Genomic DNA, 21,558 nt, shown 5'->3' on the forward strand with positions numbered 1-21,558 from the left:
GCCCCTGAGGATGAAGTGACAAAAAAGAATTGGCATGGATGGGTCACTAGAAATCACATTCAATCAGTCTGAATTGCTTTGACGGGACGAGTGTGCCAGCGGATAAGGGAGAGGCAGCAGATATGAAACGTTGACCTTTTCGACTTGTGTGAGATTACTGACCTGTCTGATATTACAGTTCTCAGCGTACAGAAATTTGGATCTAGGTGAAATACCATAAATGCGCTACACAATGTAAAGCAAAAAAATGTAGCTGTCATTCATTGGTTATAAAACTGGGAAGGAAGCTCTAGAGACACTCATGTAGGGATCTGACCTGGGTCCTGTTCCAGTGTTTTTCATGACTATTTTCATGATGAAATTGAGAAGACATAGCAGTATTTTGGATGATCCAGCCCAAGATGGCTTTCAAACCTTTTTATCTTCTGTATACTAAAATGCACATCAAATTAGCCTGTGTAAGATGCATTTTGATAAAGATTATGTTCCATTTTTGTGTGCTTTGCAGCAATGGAACTGGTGTTTGGTCTAATGAAGGTTGTGTGCGCCGGAGCGGGGACCTCAACTACTCAGTGTGTCATTGTAACCACCTCACTAACTTTGCCATTCTGATGCAAGTGGTGCCTCTGAAGGTGAGATTAAGCAAAGGGGTAAATCTGTTAAAAATGAAAGCATAAATACATCAGTTGCATCCTCACACCACATCAGTAAGTGATTGGAATCGGACTAACTTTTTGCCCAACTCAGGTTTACTCCACATCTTGCTTTCTGCGATGATATTACAATACTTCTTGGTATTTTCTGCAACTTTTGGTTACTGAAATGGAGCAAGAAGTGAAACACGTCTGAGGTGGGTGGGAATTCTCTTTACTTTATTCTCACCCTTTTGACATGATTCCTTAAAAGTACTACGCAGGAAAAGCATACAGCGTATTAGAGGACGTTGTACAGAGATGATCCTGGCTTTTATAATTTGTTTTCAAGACAGACAGCCAAGATGTGGCTGTTTAAGGGTTTTGGTAACTAGATTGGTGGAATATGAATAGCTGAGCTTGAAGTCCATGTGAAATAAACTCTGCTGCCAGCTGGCCCCTGCCATTGTCTCTGCCAGCTTTCCAAGTGCCTCCCTGCTGCTCTTTCTTCACCTTGTTGCCGAGCAGGGGCTTGTGTAGAAAAGGAGCATGTGAAAGAAAATGATGCTTTAGAGCTGGGAGTTGAACCCCTTAGATATAGTTTTCACTATGCTCGGTTCCTTTGTCCAAGGAGTTATCAAGCCTCTTTGCAGTTGGAATATGACACTTTCCCTGTTTACCCAGGACCTTATGCTTGCTATTTATACTCATCACTGGTTTCAGATGAAGCTTGGATGGCAAACACATTGCTCTCCTCACTAGACATGTTCTTCTCTTCATGATACCTTGCTATGCCTTCAGATTTCCTCAGAGATGGAGCAGAGTGTCAGCTCCTTGCTAGTGAAGTGCTGTTTTGTTTCCGCTGGAGGACTCCCTCTCCAAAACTCAGCACTAAGCAAGGTCAATCCCGTCCTGGATCTTAGCAGACAAACAGCACTTCCATAAGCATGGGAAATATATTTTTTTACTGTTTTATTTGGGTGTGCTACTGTCAGGGAGGATCCAATGGAGATATTGATGAAGCCTTGCTCCAGACAGCCCTTGGTTAATAAATTTTGAATGTATAATATAAATAATTTACAAACTGTACATTTAAAGAAAAGTGTATTAACTGTCTGTCAAATTTATACTGTCTGGCACATTCTCAGCTTTCTACAGACACCATCCTAATAACGTGAATTAATAGACTGAAGAAGAGCTTCAGTAGGACAGTAGGAGTCCTGCTGTCACATTTATCACTGTGTGCTGCTAACAAGCGTGGTGTCCTCTGTGGTACAGCTAGAGGGTTTTTGTCAACGCTGTTGGCACGGATGCACCAACTATATTGGCCATGTCTCAGGCTCCTGTTAATTGGTTTGAATGATGGGTTTGGTCCTTTTTTAGGCAGCAGCTTTGCCGAGACAGCTACTGCTGCAGGATAGGCTGCATGTGCTCGTGAGGGCGGCACAGAGGTTCCTGCAGATAGATAGAAAAATTAGCTTACAGTGTAAGGGAGCTCTAGTTAGGGTTATATCACTGAGCAGCACCGCAGTCTCTTTGAGGAATAAATCATTCCAGACTGCTATTAGGAGTTACTGATTCAGTAACAATGTTAGCACAACTACTCACCTGGTAATCCTGGTTACATAGTGTAATGCCATTGAAGTCAGGGTCACAGTCTGGAACAAAGAGCTATCCAAAGAGCTTGATTAATACCCACAGCCCTTTGTATTAGTCAAACGGTTTGAAGATTTGGGGTAGCTTGTTCGGGTCACCCAGTTTTTATCTAACCATTATTACCTTAATTACTTGTAATGGCCCTCATGACCCCAGCTGGTTTCCAAGTATCATTTTTCTAGGTACTCTTTGTACTGATAATAAAATGCAGCTTTGCCTGAAGAGCTTCTCATCTTGTGAGACAAAAGTAGCATGGGAGAAACGGCAATTATTAACCTTGGTTTAAAGAGCAGTGTACAGAGATTTAGCCAGGATTAAACAAGGCATCCACCAATTAAATGTCATTGAAAGATTAGTGGACTATCCACTGGGGAATAATTCTGAAAGGTCTGACTTTCAAACAAATAGGTTTGAGATTGTCACGATTAGTGGGACGCTGCAATAAGTTTTAGTATTACGCAGTATTAGTAATCGGAGATCAAAGATACTTCATATGAAAGTTTTTGGAATTAAGCTTTCCTAAAGAGATCTGAAATGCATAACTAGGAAAGGCTGGGTGTGAATGGACTGTCCAGTTCCTCAAAGTCATTTAACGGTTCTGTTTTAAATATTTTCTCCCTACTTAACTTTTTGGTCTAATGCATTTGCATCTGCCAAAGTTTGTGCAGAATGTTTTTGCATTGCTTTTTTATTTTTTTCCTTTATAATTTAGAAAACAAAATGAAAGTGCTGCTGAGGTGTTACATGGATGTGTGAGATACACAGATAGTCACTTTGATGCATAAAAGCCTTCCTTATGTGACATTGTATTGTAAAAGTCTGGATAAAATAGTTTAGTTTTTTTTTTAATGAAACTTAATTCCCATCATTTTCTGTTGTATTTTGACCCCTCCCACCTAAAATCCCATTTCTGAACAGAAAAAGAAGGGAATTTATAAATTTTTGGCAAGAAAAGTGAAATGCTTACAGGTGAGAGACAAGTATTTCCAGTACAGAGTCTGTATGTTCCTAGTGCAAATCCATGAGAATCTGAAATGCTTGCTGCAGATTTCAATGGAGGAGTGTGCAGGCTAGGTAGAAAAGATACATTCATTTCTAACCTCTTAAAGTTCACTTAAAACCAAATTTTGAATGCACCTCAACTGGCAGAATTTATAAGTGCATTGTAGCGTGGAGAAATTTGGCTTCACAGGTCTGCAGAGTAATGACCCTGAACTACGCCTTGACATGCCTGCTTTGCCCTGCCCTCCATCACCTGCACTAGCTTAATGTTACAGCAAGGTGGCAATGAGCATGGACCCATGGGGAGTCTCAAGTGATGCTGCTGCTTAGAAGCCAATAAAAGATGTCATCCCGTCAGTGTGCTTTGACTCCAGTTCCTCTGGTTTGGCTATTAAGTAGTCCCTCTCTCAGAGTTCATCAGAAAATCTCATCCCAAAATCTTTGTCAAAGACACACCCTTTAAATGGACTGTTCAGGATTATCTTATGATCCTTTAACCAGTGAAAACAAATGCTATCTTCATTGTGCAATTGGCATGAAGTTAAGATTTGGGCAAAGACAATCTTCCTGGCTTTTGAGCTATACAAGCACACTATGCTTAGTTGCAAATTCCTAACACATTTGCTAAGTATTTGCTGCACGTGTCTAAGCAATAGAGCCTACTGAATCAACTAGACAATTGGAAACTTCACCCAGGCGTCCTTGGAACCCTGTTCAGTAAATGTTAAAATGCTGTGGATTTAAACACACTTACATGTTTATTCACCACGTGCTGAAATTCATGAGCCAAGGTTCAAAGGGCCCATATAAACCACCCATTGAAATACTAGATTGTCAGTGCTCTAAGGAATTGTTGCAGTGATGTTGTACTCAGTCTTGAACTTCTGTATATTTTATTTTTCTTTTCATAAATGAAGTCCACAGATAATATGAGACAAGAAAAAGAGAGGGTGGGAGTATGCAATTGCCCACATTTGAATAGTTCTGTTTATATAGCAATTATATATCTGTGGTCTTGTAAGTAGAACTGGATGAAATTTTTTGACATGAACACTATTTTTGACAGATCGTTTATTTTTTGTCTAGAGCCTGTTTCTTACAAAAAGGGATCTGCTTTTCATGAAAATGTAAATAAATTATTGGAAATGGATTGCCTGAAAATTGGAGAGCTTTTCATCAGAAGCTGTATTTTGGTACAAAACCATGACTTCATTCTTCATGGGGATTCTGCTTTGGGTGCTTTATACTTCCATTCTGCTGTGCAAAGTATCATTTCCCTTTCTCTGCATGGTACTGATGAATGCGGCTCTGAGGGTAGCCCGAGCAGGCAGACATCCTCTCCAAGGGCACTGTAACAGCCTTTAACCTAACGCACCAGTCAGCACAACAGCAAAACCAGGCATGAATAGTTCTGCCACCCCTTGCAGAAAGACAGGCAGAGGCACAGAAAACAATTAAAAAAAAAAAGAAAAAAAAAAGAAGGGGATATTGACAATTCTAAAGAGAAGTAATACAGACCAGTACGTATGCAGCAGCATCGGACCTGGGAGAACATCCCTAGGGGAGAACATTGTTGATGTGGAAATCCATGAACTCTTGACACCGGTTCAATGTGATAAGTGTTCTGATTCTCGCAGCTCCTTTTCATGAGATTGGTTTCCTTTTCACTAAAAAAGAAAAAAAGGAAAAAAAAAAAAAAGGAAAAAGTATACGTTTTCCATTCATGAGACACCGCAATTTTTTAGAGTGCTGTTCACAACTGGAGAGTATGGCATACTGTCTGATTTCAGAGAAAGCCAAGGTGTCTCTAAGCAACGAATACTGAAAATAAGTGACCTTCCTCAGAAGTAACCTGCCACATAAATACTTGTGGTGAGCATTTCTACTGGCTAGAGCGCTGAGCTTGTATGATAACTATTTACCAAGGATGGTGACTTTTTCTTCTAAGTTAAGCTAAACTCAAGCAAGAATCTCCTTGCTTAACTTCTCCTCTTTGTTCCTTCATGTGGCCAAGTCTAGCTTTCTCCACTTAGAGAACAGCAGCATGATTCAGACCTCGTCAGCTTTGATGCATTTTGAACCTGTCCCAGCGCCTCCCTACTATTACCGATCCAGGTCATTTCCACACCTTTACCAATATCCAGCACTTCTCGATATATTTACACAGTTTGTGCATTTCTTGTGGGCATAAATGTCTTTATATAGTCTCAATATTCTTATCATTGTGATTTTATTATAAGGTACAGAACTATGTTAATGATTTATGCACCTGGCTTGGGGAAGAATTACGATGTCTCACATGGATTTAATTTTGTTTCTGTGAGACATTCATAAGAACAAAATTGCAGGATATCTTGCATCTGACAGTGCTTTCTCTTGAACACAAAAAGTATTGTAAGAAGGGGAATGCTGACAAATGGTTAGATGTTTACGGAGCAGACTGTCAGGTGGGTCTAATTTCCAGGAAGCATAGAAATGCAAGAAAGTTCTTAGGAACAAGCTGTGAGTTCTTGATTTTTCTTCTTGATCTTTGCTCAAAACAGGTTAGATTAATTCTGTCACTATTCTGCAGTATGCCAGCTGGAAGTAATCTCCAGAGACCGAAATCTGCAGAGATGAAAAAGCAATTTTATTCCAGTATTTCAGAGAAAGAAATTGAAAGAGAGAAGTCACAAAGAAAAAGCTTAAATTCTGGAATGTTAGCTTAAATGTGACAAAATGAACCTCTTCTTTGATATCTGTGAGCTATACAGTGGTGTGTGGAGAAAAGGAACTTTGAATGCTGTGAATTAACTAAAACTGAGCTCGGATTACAAGTGTAGTTGAATTCTACACTAGTTTCAGCAAGAGCTTGAACACAAAGTCACAGTGATTGTGAAAGGCTGGTATGAACAATACTGCCGATTAGCTTGAGGTACACGTGTGCAGTTTAGCTACTTTCAGTGATGCAGGGGATTAGCAGTTGTAACAAGTTTATTTCAGGAATGAAATAACCATCTTGGAAAAACTTACAACCATGTGGTGCTCAGATGTCAGCCTGGCACTGACCTGTTAGCCTGCTGATAAATTGGCCCACGTGGAATGCCAAAATTATTTGTGTTTTTATCACTCTGCTGTTATGTCTGTATCACAGCTGGCCCAAATTCATGCTTGCTTGCTGAGATTTATTTATGAGTTTGGTTTTAACTTGAGAAATGGTAGCACTTATTTGGAGTTTTGGATATTAGTGACCATCAACTGGTTTAAATGACTAAATAAGTTAATTGAAGGTAAAATGTGACTGAAGATGAGCAGAATGTTCCTGAAGGGACACGTTCAACCCTTGATTGCCTTTGTGAAGTTGCACAGATGTAATTACGGTCAGCACATGATCAGAATTTGGGAACTCAGCTGAGAAGTCTTTTCACAACTCTGATCAAATTTTGCAATTGCATTCTCCCCAACAAAATGTGTCAGTCAGACATTCGGCATCGTGCAGATATTAACTAATTTGTGTACTCCTCCTCTGGAAAGCTCATTGCTCTGATCAAGCATCTCTTTCTGATGGGGGAAACTGAGGTAGAGTAAAAAAGTCCCTTACAGCAAATCATTGCTAAAGCTGCGCTCTTGGGGGTTCATGTCTGTCCTTGTCCTTCCCTGCTGCACAGAACAGTGTTCCTTCCAGCTTTCGCTTAGTCTGTTGCAGTCAGAACAAACCCGTACTGCCAGCTGCCCTGCAATGTTACAGTTAGGGAGACAATAGTGCATTAATGTAGCTGTTTTAGGAAAAATAAATAATCCATTTAGTTTGATGTGTTTACACTGGTTTATGTTTGCTGCTTCTGGAGAAAGTCTGAGTAGAGGGTATCCAGGGTGATATGCTCCCTGTGGTGGTTCTCTTGTAGTATATAGTACAACAGTCCTCCGCTGTGCCGCAGGCTGGAGCCTGGATAGGAAGAGCACGGGATGGGAGATGGGGTGTTCCCTCAAGTAGCCGTCCTGGTGCAGAGCCTGGGGAGATCTCTGCCTGCAATGCTGCCTCCTGCAGCCAGCACCCAGTGGTACCTCTGGCTGGAGGGGAAATGGTGGAGAGGTCCCATTCCTGGGGTGGGAGGCACAGGAGACGTCTGTAGGGGAGACATGAGCAATGCTTCCCTGGGGTAGACAGACGGAGGGATGTCACAAGGTGCTTTCTCGATAGCAGGAATCAAACCCAACATGAGCAAGCTGCATTTCAAAAGCACTCCAAAGAAAATTCAAATGCTATTATTTTATTTTGGGCAGCTTTACTTCTTCTCATCAGTCAGTGGGGCCCCTATACTCCTGCCAGGAAACATGCCAGCCATCTGGCAGCTTTTATTTTTATAGTGATCCAACAACTACAAAGCATGCCAGGCTATTTGTACCATCTGCCACATAAATGTCATTTTAGCAAAAGGATGGTGGACACCTGGGGACCCCAAGTTCAAAAATCCCTTTAAAGGGGAAATCATTGTCTCCCACAGCAAAATAGAATTTGAGGTTTGGGTCCCCCTCCCCCAAGTAACCGATGCAGAACAAAACTATAATATTTATGTCTCCTAGACCATTCTCTTAAATTGTGTTTGTTTGGGTTTTTTTCCTCCATTTTCCCTCTTTCTGTCTTTTCCAGCTGCGAGGGTATAAAAATGACTACTATAAAGTTCACATGTGGATGGACATTTCCAGCGAAGTAATAGCGTCATACAATCTGTGGTAGAAATTGTTCAGGTTTTTAAACACATTTTTTGCATTTATAAAGCTAGAAATGGCTTTGATTTTCATCCCGTTTGTAGCTCTTGTTCCATAATTCAGAAGGGAGGATCAATCAATATAGTTCAAGCTGCTCACCAATGGGCTTGAAAGCAGAGAAGCATTTATAAAGGGGAAAATAGTTAAAAACATCTGATCTTGCAGCTGGAGGTATAGAGACAACCCATAGCATCTTTAGAGAGCCCAGAATTTTGAAAAGGCCTGGTGACTTGGCTGTGAGGTTCTATTTAAAAAAGGAAAGACATCCTAAATTTCTGCTTTGCGACAATGTGTGTGTTTTTATTTTATTTTTCACTGTTATAGCTGAGTTTGTCTGCACGTTTTGACAATGTATGGCTGACTGAAAACAAAGTGCATCTCTTATAAAGTTTGTTTCCAGAATGTCCTACTATTGTGAAATGCTTTAAAAATATGGGGGATAGGTGTGTAATTTCTAAGTTTGAAGCACTGTTCTCCTAAATCTAATATTGCAGTTATTAATCAAACGTTGCACTCAGGGGGCATTAAAATAGCAGTCTGAAATGGTAACCTTTTTTCTTAAATTTTTCAGCCAGCTGAGGCTCAGATTATATACTCTAATAGGACAATGAAATGGAAATAATGTGGCATTCTCTGATTTCTGCTGTTTTGTAATTTTAACATAATTACATTTCTCAGCATGCTTTTCATTGCTGGGAACATAAAGATAATAATGCCTTAGTCCAGTAATTTTTCTTTTGTGTTGCATATTTTAAAATTGGATAGGCATTGCATTTTTTTTGGTCCTTGTTTATTACCATCGACAGTTTATTTCACTGACGAGATCTCTACAGACAGTTTAGACAGCCCTTACCCATCAGATGAACAAAGATAAATCAGCCTGTGTGTTTATTTTAGCATCGCTTTGCAAACTTTCCTTGCTCTTTCTCACTCTCTCTGCTTCCCCCTCCAATTCTATTGCGCTGAAAGTTATCCTCATGGAGGAATACATCTTGCTGATCTCTTCACAGTATGATTGTGCATCATATTTCTTTTGTCCTCACTATGCTCATGCCCTTCTTTCCTGAAAATTGAGCACTAATCTCTTGATTTTTAACTCAGAACCATTGTTCATTGTTTTGCTATTCCATTCCTGTGCCAGTACAGCTCTGTTGATTTTGATGGGAGAAAATAGGAGACTTTCTGGTTCTGTCCTTAATCCCATAGAATTACATGGAAAAAACTGGACTAATGCTGACGGATACTAAACAATGCCTCAAATTCCTTAGAGAATTGTTTGGCAGTTACTGAATTTCACTCAGCAGAGGAGAACAAAAAATGACTTTTCGTTTTGGAAAAGGACAAATATTTAAGAGTGCCATAATGGTCAAAAGAACTCTTTTGTTTGAGGAGCATGAAACAGGACCCTATTTTAATTGGAATACTTAACAAAATAACATAGGCTTCTTTTCTGTGGTGAAAATGAAAGCACCGAGCCATTTGGCAGCTAGGTCGTCTTGCTGACTAAAGGATTTCCCCATGCTGCATAAAAATGTTATGGTACTGCACCTTTATCCATCCCTGTTCTCTGTTGAATATCTTCAATGGAGATACTTAAATTTAGTCATTCTGTATTCTTGAGTTCAGTCTGTGTCTGCATTGGCCTTTTTATGCCCTTTCTTCCCAAAGCATGGTGTAGGGGATATTCAGGACTGGGTATGTGGAGACTGCTGGCTGCAGTGCAGGCCACAGTTTAGCCGCAGTCCTGAATCGAAATCGATGTTTCCGAGTCAAAGCCCAAGCCTGGGATAAGAGAGGCAGACATACTGATTTTCATTGAATTTTACTGGGAGCTGGGTATTTAATTATCCTCAGCTGCTCTGCAGAATCTCAGACTTGAAGCCTGGCAAGAGATCATCATTTCTCTGCCGGCAAGAGCCTGCTGGACCCAGGCTGGGTTTCATTCTCCTCATAGCACTCTCTGATGGACTTCAGTTTTGCTGTTAGTTGGAGAACAGGGTGAGTCTGCCTTTGCTGGAACAGAAAGTAGGGAACAGATGTGCAAGTCCTAGATGTATGGGCAAAAGTAGCTCCTTCAGTTTCACAGAGGGTAATCTGCTGTAAATAGAGCTTTTAGCATTTCTTGGGAAACACTGCAAGTCTTAGGCCTGAAACAAAGGCAGAAAACACACCCTGCTTTGTGTTACACAGTGATGTGAGGAAGAACTTGCAGATACCTGCTTTTCTGATCCCCAGACTTCATTATAATCTGGTACCACTTCACAATTTGAGTCCTTCCTCGCTGCCATGGTTCCTTCAGGCTTCATTTGAACTAAAAACTTGCTGTGCAAGATTTGTAATGAGCAGATTACCTACTGTTTGATGACATCTTGCCCAGAACTATTTTAAAAGACGACGTGGGCTTTTAAAAATACTAATTAATACCTTGGCAGAGATATTTGGAAAATCTTGATTTTTTTCCCTCTCACAGCGAAAAGTTTTAAATAAGCAGCCATCAGGCTGGGCTGGCTGTAGGAAAACGTGCCTTTAATCCTGGAAAGCCCCCTCCCTCGCACTTCATTGCTGATCACTAGGGGCTGTGGACTTTAATAGAGAATGGGAATTCGAAAGCAGTTCTGCTGGAAATGGCTGATAAAAGACGATTGTGCTGCTGAGCGTGACTCTTGGAGGCCTTTTTTTCTCCAAACATGTGGTATCTGATACATTGTGGCTTGAGAAAAGAAGTCTCTGAATTGTTAGACTCTTTTTTTTTTTTTTTTTTTTCCCCTGAGTGGTGATTACACAGTGCCATTGAGGATGGCCCCACCAAAATTATTCTTGTGGTCTCAGCGAGTAGACTGAGCCTCCTGAAGTAAACACGGATCTTAATTTGAAAAAAACGTAATGTTATCATAATGATATGTCCCTAACAAAGTGCTTGGCAAGCTGAAGAAAAACAGAGATTTGTATTGTTATTATTTAATATCTAAATAAGGGTCTCGCTGGACTAAAATTGAATTTCAGCAGCCTTTCTGGAGGCAATTAAAACCATTAGCTTCATCAGCCAAGGCCAGCATTTTAACGTCTCTGAAACATTCAGGCTGCCAAAGTTAATTATTCATCCTTTTCTTAATTGGATTCGGATTGCATTTTAAAGGTACAGCTTTAATAGGGTTGGCTGAGCCTTAATTTTTCACCCCTACCTCTCCTCCCTTCCCTCCCCCCAAGCAATGTCTCATAAGATACTGTTCCAAGCCTTTGGCAGAAGGGTTTGAAAGTGGATTTCAGCCCCGGCCAGCGGCTGATGGCGTCATGGCAGATCTCAGTTGGTTTGATAAACAGGGTAAGAACCATACCTCATTGTAAAGTAACTTGTGGTAGGAATGCTTCTTTGAGATGGAAAGCTGACCAAAAAGGACACTAAAATATAGCTTGCTCTTATGGTTGGCCTTAGGACAAAATACAATTGACATGTCTTATATTTCCACCAGTAATCAAGTAACTTTGCTTTCATAAAATGTATACGCTATATAAGCACATGCAAAAATAATTATATTCTGTGTTCTGCCAGTAAGTAACACTGAAATACAAATGATAGGTAGGATATAGCCCTTAGGTAGCAGGGCTCATTTTTTAAGACTGTAAAACATTCTTTGGTTCAAGAACTTTGCTTTTCAGGAAGGAGATTTCAAAAGTAGTTTAGACAAGGAAATTACTGCTTTTGATGGCTAAATTGTGATGTAATTTGGTATATGGACAAACCCTTTCAGGATCAGCTATGAAAAACCTTGTTTTAAGTATTTGAACTCAGTGCTTCATCTGTTGTGTTGCCTCTAAAGGCAGACATAGAGGGATATTTTGCAGTATGTAAACCAGAAATTTTTAGCTTAGCACTTCCCCAAAATGTCCATTCCTCTGGAGAAATGTATAAGCAGAAAACAAGCAATCAACTGCCTGAGAGATGAATAATAAGAAAAAAAGGACAGGAGTGCAGATTTCACCTGGAAGGGGACATGGAGCAGCGGGAGCCCTGTGTCACCCAGACAGATGCTCTGATCTGACCAGCTGCTATTTTGTGGTCCTGTAGCCCATCTAGCTTTTTGCCAGGTGGTTGTGCTGTGTTGTATATGCAGTTGCTCATTAATGTTACATGAATAAGTAGGTTTTCTGTTCTAGATCAGTTTTTCATATATAGCCTGCTGAGCAAGTCTTTCAGCATCAACTGACCTTTTCCAGATACTTCAGAGATGAAAAGTACCATCCCATTCATTACTGTAATATATGAGCATCTTCCTATGCAGTATTTTTAACCAGAGGAGTTAGATGTCACTCATTTTCTTGTTATTAACAACATCATAAAGGAAAAATATGTATTTGGAGTCTGAACTGGGATCTTTGCAGGATCATTCCTGGGTCCATCTGGTTGCCTGTGAGTTTCCAAAATAAAAATCTTGAGCAATGTACTAACTTCTTATAAGAGAGAGAACAGGGGTAAGACAATAGACTATGTATAACACTCAAATGAGTGTAACTACTTAAACCATCAGATATCTGTCCATGCTATTACTGACACTTACAAGGTAAAGGGTGTTACAACCCAAACTGAAAGGGTGAGAGTTTTATATGGAGTATGAATTTTTAATTTGACTCTGTCAAAGCTGATACTAAGAAACATCTGTCTTTTACTGTTCATGATTACTAACACTCATGACTGTATGAGCTCGTTTCCTAACTTTTCAGCTTGCTGCAGAGTAAGAGAATGAGTGTATAAACTCAAAGAAGCAAAACCTTTTAGAAGAAAAGAATAATTTAATGTAGAATGGGACAAGTATGAGATTCAGGCTCTTGGGACTACTTCATAGATTATTCAGTGTTTTATTTGGTAGTTTTTAATGCTGTTTTCTCTGGTAATAGCAGTAGAGTCTGATTAGCATTGTGCAGACAAGATCATCCCAAATTACTGTCTTGTATTTCACATCATGCACGAAAGCTGAAAATTTTCAAAAAGGCAAACTGAGGTAAGATGAAATCAGCTTTTATCAGAGCACTGGAATTTATAGGAAATTGTTTCTTAATTCATGATGCATAATGCTTTGACAATCCAAGTATTTCTAAAAATCCGCACGTTTGCTATCCCTTACAGTGTGAAGACAGACACGCACAACATCCAACTGTGCTGTAACAGCTGGGTTGTGAGAAGTTAGTAGAGAGCTGGTAATTTAAATACAGGTTCTCTTCTCTCCTGCACCATATACCTGTATTTAGAAATGAGGCTCTACACCCTGGAAGTCATTCCAGGCCTCCTTTTGATGCTGTATTCTTCCCCCTGCAATTCATATCACGCACAGAAAGGACCTCGTTTCATCGGCTGGAGCTGCTGTGAACAGGGAGTGCTGCCTTGCATCCCTCCAACTTTGAGAACAGCTATCACAGGCTCCACCTTTTCCTTAATAAACAAAAAATGGTTCAAAACTACCTACAGGCTTTCTGTCCCTCACACTAGGCAAGATGAGAATGTGAACTGCAGCGATGTTGCTTTTGAAATAGTTGTTAACAGACTGACGTGGGTGTTGATTTAAGAGTGTCATTCTTAAAAGCATCGTCAAATTTCAGTTGTGATTGCTAGAGCAAGAGCGATTTCCAGTTCCTAGATGTGGGGATCTGTGCAGGTTATTTTAGGTTTCAATGAATCTTCTACATTTTGTTGATAATAGATATTATTTTTTTCCCTTTTCATTTCTAAATAATACAGGCTCCACCTGGGAGAACTTGATTCATGTCTTGTCTTGCCCTTCAGGGGTTTCTGGAGGAAGACTGAGCTAAAACCCAGAGAAAGACTTTCTTAGAGGCATGTTAGGCGTGACTGAAATCAGTTACAAAAAGATGTTTGTGTGATTGTTATCTTCTCTCTGATTATTATGGAAAAAACAAAGGCTTTGATTTTTGCCCATTTCCACTAGATTGATCCTCTGTATCTTCTGTACTTGTATGTGATAGCAAGACATTACCTTTCTTTTGCAGATCTTATCCGCTTTGCCAAGCACAAACACTGTGATAGACCACTGTAAATCTAAATGAGCACCGAGCAGCTTTGACCTCTGTAGGGAACGTTTGCTGGCTGCCGGTGTTGGGAGTGAAAGGAGTGAAAGAAAGCTTTGAACCGCTGAGAAATACTGATTTCAGAGTGACTTGAAGCTAGAAAAGCTTCCTCTGCTCCCCTCCTCCCTCTGTAGAACTGCAAGCCACCTGTAGCTAGAGAAAGCGGTGTGTATTGGAGCAATCAGGAAATACGATCCATGCATTTTGGACATGAATATCCCTGATGAGGAAATCACTTCTGAACTGCCCAATTTACCATACAAGTTATTCCTACTTCAGGAGTAATCTGTGCAGAATGGCTATACGTGGCTTCTCTGGGGGATGAGGTACAATAGGAGCTCTTTTGTAGAAATTATATGGACCTTTTAAGCTGGTCCACCACACAGAACCCTTTTGGTTCTGTAATTGATGCTATCCAAGTCAGGGAAAAGAAATGTGACTTTGGCTGAAAGAGAAAAATATACTAAAGGGCTGTATCATATTTCCTAGGAACTGAAACGCCATAGCAACAGTTGTCTTTCAGTGCTACTGCTGCATCGCTTAATAGTTCTCAGTTTGCTATGCGAGCCACAATCTATTCTGCTGTAACACTTGCTGCACATCAGCTGATACTGTTGGCAGATAATTACAAGAAAAATGTGCATATACATCACATTGGTTTTGTCTGTATTTAAAATTATTTCTTTTTCTCATAACCACATGGCATATTATTTCTGTCCTTTAAAAGGAATTTTAACGGGAAGTTTATTGGTAGAACTGGTTGGGTTTGAGTACGTCTAATGAAATTCTTTGGGGGAGAATTTTTATTGTGTGTGTGTAAAATAATAGAAAATCCCAAACTGTGAGAAAGGATTATTTTTTATTAGATTGAGTTACTGTTCCAAAAAAATTGGAAAATATATTTTATATTTTTCCTTTCAGTATTTTTCAGAATAAATAGATATTTTGAATGAGTTTCCACCAAAGGATTTAATTCATAGTGAAAAGACATTAAAATAAAACCACAGTATTTCAAGCATCAAAATTAAACTTTTTGATTGACCACCATTTATTCCCCCCCCCCCCCCCCCCCCCCCCCCAAGATGTTCCATTTATGAAAATGTCAACTCTATCCAAATTCAACTCAGGAAAAATGTCTGAAAATTCTTCTGAGATGAGAAAACTTTTTCCTGCCTAGCTGTGTTCTACTTATTATATATTAATATTGCCTGGCTGCCTGTGTCGGGTGTGGCTTTTTTGTCATTCTTTCTGAGAACTGGCATGGAAAACTGAAGCACGCTTTCTGATTAATTTTGGATGAATGGTCAAAACACACTGTCCCTCGCCTGTTGAGTTGGTTTTAGCATAGATCCTAGTGGTGGGCACTATAGAGTTACAGATTAAATGTTCATGAAAATGGAATTACTTCTACAAAAGGTGCCTGTAGATAAAACCAGAGGCTGAGATGAGAGGCTGAGGCTGACTGCTCATGCTGGGTCTTTTCTGTGGTTTTCCATTCTGTAGATGTCAGTCCAGCTTTTTCAATGGGCACTAAAAATGTGACACATTAAACAGAACAAGTGGGCTATAGATGGCCAGTAATTTATGGGTTATCTTGGTTTGTCAGTTCTCAGTGCTGTGAAGCACTTCAGGTATTTACGCAATGATGTAAATTATTGCAGCGTGAGGGCATGAGCAAAGTGCCCTGCGAGCTGTGAAAGATCCTGTTGCTGACACTGTTTGTGCAGCCCAGTAAACTGCGCTGATCTCAGGCTTGACGATATTGCAGCAGCAGAGAAACTAACTTACTCTGAGGAAATACTGCTTCAGGAAATAAAAGAGGGTTCCTTTTTATTTTTGTGTATTTTATATCCACTGCTCAAAATGCAATGAGCATGTGGATGCCCTGGCTGTGTGGCTGAGTTTTGAGCTAGCTTTTCATTTCACGTGTTAGAAATGGCATTGAATGGTTGTGAACATCAGTTTATATATGGTCAGATGGAGCAGGAAACACTATGTACAGGGGGGCTGACCTGTGGTTCTGTAGTGCAATCAATTAATAGTTCTTGTTTTTTTCTTTGTGTGCAGCTAACAAGAGGACACCAGGTGGCCCTCTCCTCCATCACTTACATTGGCTGTGCTCTGTCCATCTTCTGCTTGACGATCACACTGGTCACATTTGCTGTATTGTCGTGAGTAATTTTAACTTAATACCCGCTGAGCAACTATGATGCAGAAAGCCAAGCAGTGCATTTCAGGCCACTGGTTAGGATCCCTTCAGGTTCTCAGGATAAAACAAAGGCTATTAATTCTAAAACCTTCCTTAATTAGATTCTGCACATGTATTTGTAACAGTTGGTTGGTTATTTCTGAATTACTTTCATTTCCTGAAATGGGGTGGTCTTTATATACCAAGCTGTTTCCATCCTGTTAGGGCTTTTCAGATTTTTTTTAAACTCTCCATGCTTTGCTAGTTCAGGAATCTTGCAAGGAGGCTGTAGGAGGGCTTGATCTGGAGCTCAAAGCAAGTACAATATGAACAAAGACTGCAGGGTCAACCCCTCTTCCCCCACTACATACATCTTTGCATTGCTTGGAGTGTACCATCAGTACTTTCTGCTTTTTAGCTCTCTCGTCTGTAAGGCAGTGTGTTTATAAAGGTGTCTCCAGAAAGGAAGGCTTGGTCAACATTAACTGCCTCACTTTTGTTTCATACAGCTTATAAACAATTACATCATATAACCCACATTTATTTTCAAGTATCCTGCTGTTCTGTTAGGCTAGTTTTCTAATGTGTTACTTTAGTAGGGTGAAGGATGCCATAAGGCAGTGTGAAATTCAGTCCATGGCTTGTGTTTAAACGCTCTGGATCTCTGCAGCCTGCTGCAGTAACACGGCAGCTCCTTCAAGGGCTGCCATGGGGCACTTAGGGTCTTTGTGCCTGTTTATATTCCGGAAGTGACAACTGAGTTGGAGGCCCATCTGGGCTTGATGTAAACGTTTCTGAAAAAGCTTTCATAGAGGTTTCTCTCTAAATAAAAAATAGAAAACCTGACCGAGGGTGAAGTGTAACTTGTCTGAGGTTGTGCAGTAGACTGGGAGCACAGCAAGGAATAGGATTCTTGTCCTCCTCCACACACGAAACCATGTTCTTCCTACTCAAGAGTTCAATTTTTGATTTCTGTGCCTAAGCATGTCTTTTGGACATCCTGTTAAGAGGCCAGTTTCTAGGAAAAGGGACTTGCTGAAAACCCAGTAAACTGACTGCAATGTTTGTTTGTTCCAAACCCTGTGTTATTTCCAAGTCTCAAGATCTGTGTTGGTCATACTTGGATTAAGTGTGCAACGCGTGGCAAAATCACTCTAAAGAAGTCCAGCGCCTGCCTATCATCTGGCTTTGCACTGCTGGAATGTTTAGGCTAAGGGAAATGATCTGCTGCACTGTTGTCTGAGTGCAAAACTGGGTGTTCTAGTGTTCAAAAAGAAAAAAGGAGCAAGAGGAGACGGTATTGCTGCAGCAGGGCTGAAAACTCCTCGAGAAACGAGGCAAACAGGAGGTGTGGAAAGAGAGCTTGGACCCAGCTGACTGTCACAGGTTTAAGCACTCCACCTACATACAAGATCATTCAAACTGCAATTAAAAGTAATTTGATTAGGTTTTCACTGGAGAGCAGGGCCTCATTAAGCAGCTGAAGTGGAATTTTGCAATGTAGTGTTAGATGACCATGAGGTAAGTGGAGAAGAATCTGGCAAGTTCTTTGCTACTCTGTGTACTGTCAGCAATGGCCACTTCCCAGGGGGGCAGTCCCGATTGCCTGCGGGGTAACGACGTTCCGGTCGGCACCTGCATGAAGTTCCTTGTTAGAAAGCCACCAGGCAGTGAACCTGTCTCTTCAAGTTACTTTTAGGACATCAATACTTCTGGTTGCCTCCCTCTTCACTTCCTTCTAATCGAGCACTGGCTACAACAGTGCTGGAAAAGCAGGGCTGAGAGCAAGCCATCATCTGTGTCGTCCACTCTGTGTCACCCTGCTGCCAGGGGCATGCACGATGTGTCACCAGCGGCTGTGAAAGACATCACCAGCCACAGTGATATGACAAAAAGACGGGAAGGTGTACTGTTGTGTGGAGGAAGCATTGCCATTCACAGAGCCAAATGGCCCAGGGCTCGTGAAATGATGAAAAGTGACAGTAGGGGCTGGCAGGCAGTATGGATTACAATAGAAAACCCATTAATCACCAGTACCCTTCTTCTTTTAAAGAGAAAAATAAAATTATGCTAAAGGCCTGAAATGTTTTCGCTTGTTTTCTACTTCCTATTTCTGGATGGAGGTCAGAAGACTCCCAGGAAAGCAAGTTCTTGGTCAGATTTCCAGCCAGTTTTTGCAAAGCCAACACAGATAATGTTCAAATGATGCTGTAATCAAGGCTGGGTCTCTGTGAAGATAGGCACTGCCCATCCATCTAAGCAGCTGTAGTTCATGTGCTCAAAAGCTGGTAATAGTAAAGTCAAAATTGTAACCAGTGCCTTTTCACATTCCCTTATTTGTAACACAGGCAAATACCAACAAAATAAAACCAGAAACTCGGTGGCACGGTGTGGGCTAGATGGCGCAAGGCGCAGTATGCTTTCTGTGAGGTGGAGGTCTGACTTCCTTGAGGGCACAGCACTATTCAGGATCAAGCCCTTTGTTAACATTCTATCACAAGTCATCAGCAGAGCTAGTTAATGTGCAAATCAGTCTTCCTGCTGCCTTCAGGACAGCAGCAGAGTATCAAAAAAACCAGCTAGGTACCACTCCATCCTGGTGGAAGGAGTGCTTGAAAGACATCATGATGATCCCACCAAAATGAATGACCAAAAGCCAATCAAAATGCTTGCAGATAAATCATAAATACGCCCATGCTTCTCGGAATACTGCTTTATTCATGTGTCTTTCTACCTTCTCCCAGGTCTGTCAGCACCATCCGCAACCAGCGCTATCATATCCATGCCAATCTGTCCTTTGCTGTCTTGGTGGCTCAGATCCTGCTTCTCATCAGCTTTCAGTTCAGCCCTGGGATGGTAAGTCCTAAAAAGCATGATTGTGTTTTTTGCAGGGCACCTCCATGGAATGAATGCCATGTGCCACAAGCAAGAAAGCATCATGCATGTGGCACCTCCTATTTTCAACATGCCTTAGCCAAAAATGACATCCTACAACACTGCATAAAGCTGCCTCTGCATCCACATAGTGTTATCATAGTATCTGGCCATGTAGAGATATTTGCAAAACTGAAAGATACGCACCCATCAAATGGAAAAATCACCAGATTGTGTAGTGGAGTACATTTCGGTTGTGTGTTCAGATGGCATGGCTGACTTCTGCCTGATGTGGCTTGTGCTTTCTCTTATCCATTCTCTGTATTGAAAACTGTAGGAATTCTGGACTGGAGAAAAAGGTTTGAATTTTGTATTTAGGTAAAGTATTTGTATTTCTGTTAGGATTTTGAGTTGTTTCTTTTTTTGGAGGAGGGGTGTGTGTGCTTTTTTTAATTGTCTGTTCTCCGCTGTGGTGAAGTGTGCTGGGTTTTGTTTCCACATTAAAAAGTCATCTTATTCTTGTGGAAGCCAATAAGCTTCCTGATGGTCCTGTGGCATTTCTTCTGCTTTCTTGGAGAGCTAAGCAGAAGGTCTTTGGCTTTTGCTCATAAAATTTTATTTGTATGGTAGAATATGCTGTTTTTATGAACAGCAGATTTATTGACCATGATCTCAACTCTGGAGATTTAGAAGATTTTGAAGTATCACTTATGTTTATTTTGCCTGAGTAATAATCAGTGAGAAAGGTATAGCAAACATGAGGTGACAGAGAGCATTACCTTTAAATATTGCTGTGTAACAGTTTAGTCTGAGATACTTGGTATTGTAAAACACGTATATGCTTCTCTAGGCATCTAAGGCAATCACTTAAGCAAATGACAAACACCTTCATATTGCTTAAATGGTACTGAAGGTCTCTGCATGTACAGGTTTTTTCTGCCTGGTCACGTAGATTGGATCTTGAAATTACATATTGATTTTATGGATCTGCTACTACAGGTGGGAATTCCTTATGCAGAGTACCAGGATCTGCACCATTAGAACTGGCATCTAAACCAGCTGCATTAGATTAAGACGAATATGCCAAGTTAACAATATTACACACAAGTAAAACAGATTTGTTTCCACTGTTGTGTTTAAAAAATGCTGTTTAAAGTAACGTAAGGTCCGTTGATAGGAAGTCCCACCTGCAAGAAGCAGAAACAAAACCTGGTTTAAAAATAATCTTCCAGTGTACTCTGTTTTTGTAATGGTCAGAACTTGCCTACTTTGATGACCAGCTGTTGCTCCACAGTACTTTTCACAAGCAGTGAGTAGTTTCTATTAATACTTTATTCTTTTTCTTCTCGGTGCAAGTAAATACAAGGTTTGCACACTCTTCATTTTGCCAATACAACAGCTTATGTATTCCACTCAAATGGGATCCCTTGAACTTCTGTTAAGTTTATAAATAATAATCACATCTGTTATACATAGGCTATTATTACCTGAGGATCTAAAAAGCACTTTGTAAAACTGAGTTCATACTCTTTTGCTGCTTAACATTCAGGTTAAGTCCTGAATGAGTAAGATAATGTGGAAGGGAGAAAATGGTAGGGAATGGTTTAGAAAGGAAATGAAATGGAGACAGTGGAAAGCAGCAAAAGATTTAACCTGAAACTGAAGACTATGGAAATAAGGAGTTAAAAGAATCCTAAACACAGCCTCCTCACACCTTATCAAGGCCAGCATCACCTCCAGTCCTTTTAAAATGCTGTGAAATACTAGTTGCATTTCCTGGTTTTAGCTGGATGTAGGTAGAGCCCGTGTTCTCCAGAGACCTGTCGCAGTGCCCACCTACATGCATACTGTGCCTTGCCTACACATGGGTGCCTTGCTTGTTTCGCTAAGCTTGTGAAACGCTCACATAGGCTTAAGTTGCAGTTTAATAGGTGCCCATTTTCATTCCTTTTAAACCTATTGAAAACTTCAGTTAAATTGAAAGTAGCACACAGAAGCCAAGAGCTGTTTTATACCATGGGCTTTCCAAAGTGAAACACTTCACAGAATCCATGGATATTTCAGCTCTATCCCCTCTAACAGCAGTACTTGTAGGGCACAATATGGTAAAGTCTTACAGTTGAAAAAAATCATGTACATACCGTCTGCTACGGGGCAGCTAAGCTAATGCAACAAAGGGAACTAATGATTAACCTCTGAAGACCACTGTGGCAGCAAGCTGGTTCCTACTGGTAATGCTTCCTCAGCACACAGACTCCACCTGCCTGGATACCTTGCTGTGACTTGCCCAGGTGAGGAAGGGAAACCGTGAAGAAAAAGAAAAAAAAATCTTCCCATTTACATGGACTGTATGCAGGCAACCCCACTGAAATTCTGTAG

The 21,558-nt window shown here is 40.6% G+C and overlaps 1 protein-coding gene across 3 annotated transcripts in view; it reads left to right on the plus strand.

Moving 5' to 3' along the window:
- Positions 1-21,558, plus strand: part of ADGRD1 (adhesion G protein-coupled receptor D1) — a 161,129-nt gene that overhangs the window by 91,092 nt on the left and 48,479 nt on the right. For all 3 annotated transcript variants that reach the window (XM_027814060.2, XM_027814059.2, XM_005445203.4), the window contains 3 exons: positions 509-632; positions 16,185-16,288; positions 19,050-19,161. In XM_027814060.2, the coding sequence (XP_027669861.2) occupies positions 509-632; positions 16,185-16,288; positions 19,050-19,161 (340 nt within the window). The remainder of the gene's footprint in view (positions 1-508; positions 633-16,184; positions 16,289-19,049; positions 19,162-21,558) is intronic.

This window comes from Falco cherrug, chromosome 1 (assembly GCF_023634085.1).
Source record: "Falco cherrug isolate bFalChe1 chromosome 1, bFalChe1.pri, whole genome shotgun sequence".
Lineage (NCBI taxonomy): Eukaryota > Metazoa > Chordata > Aves > Falconiformes > Falconidae > Falco > Falco cherrug.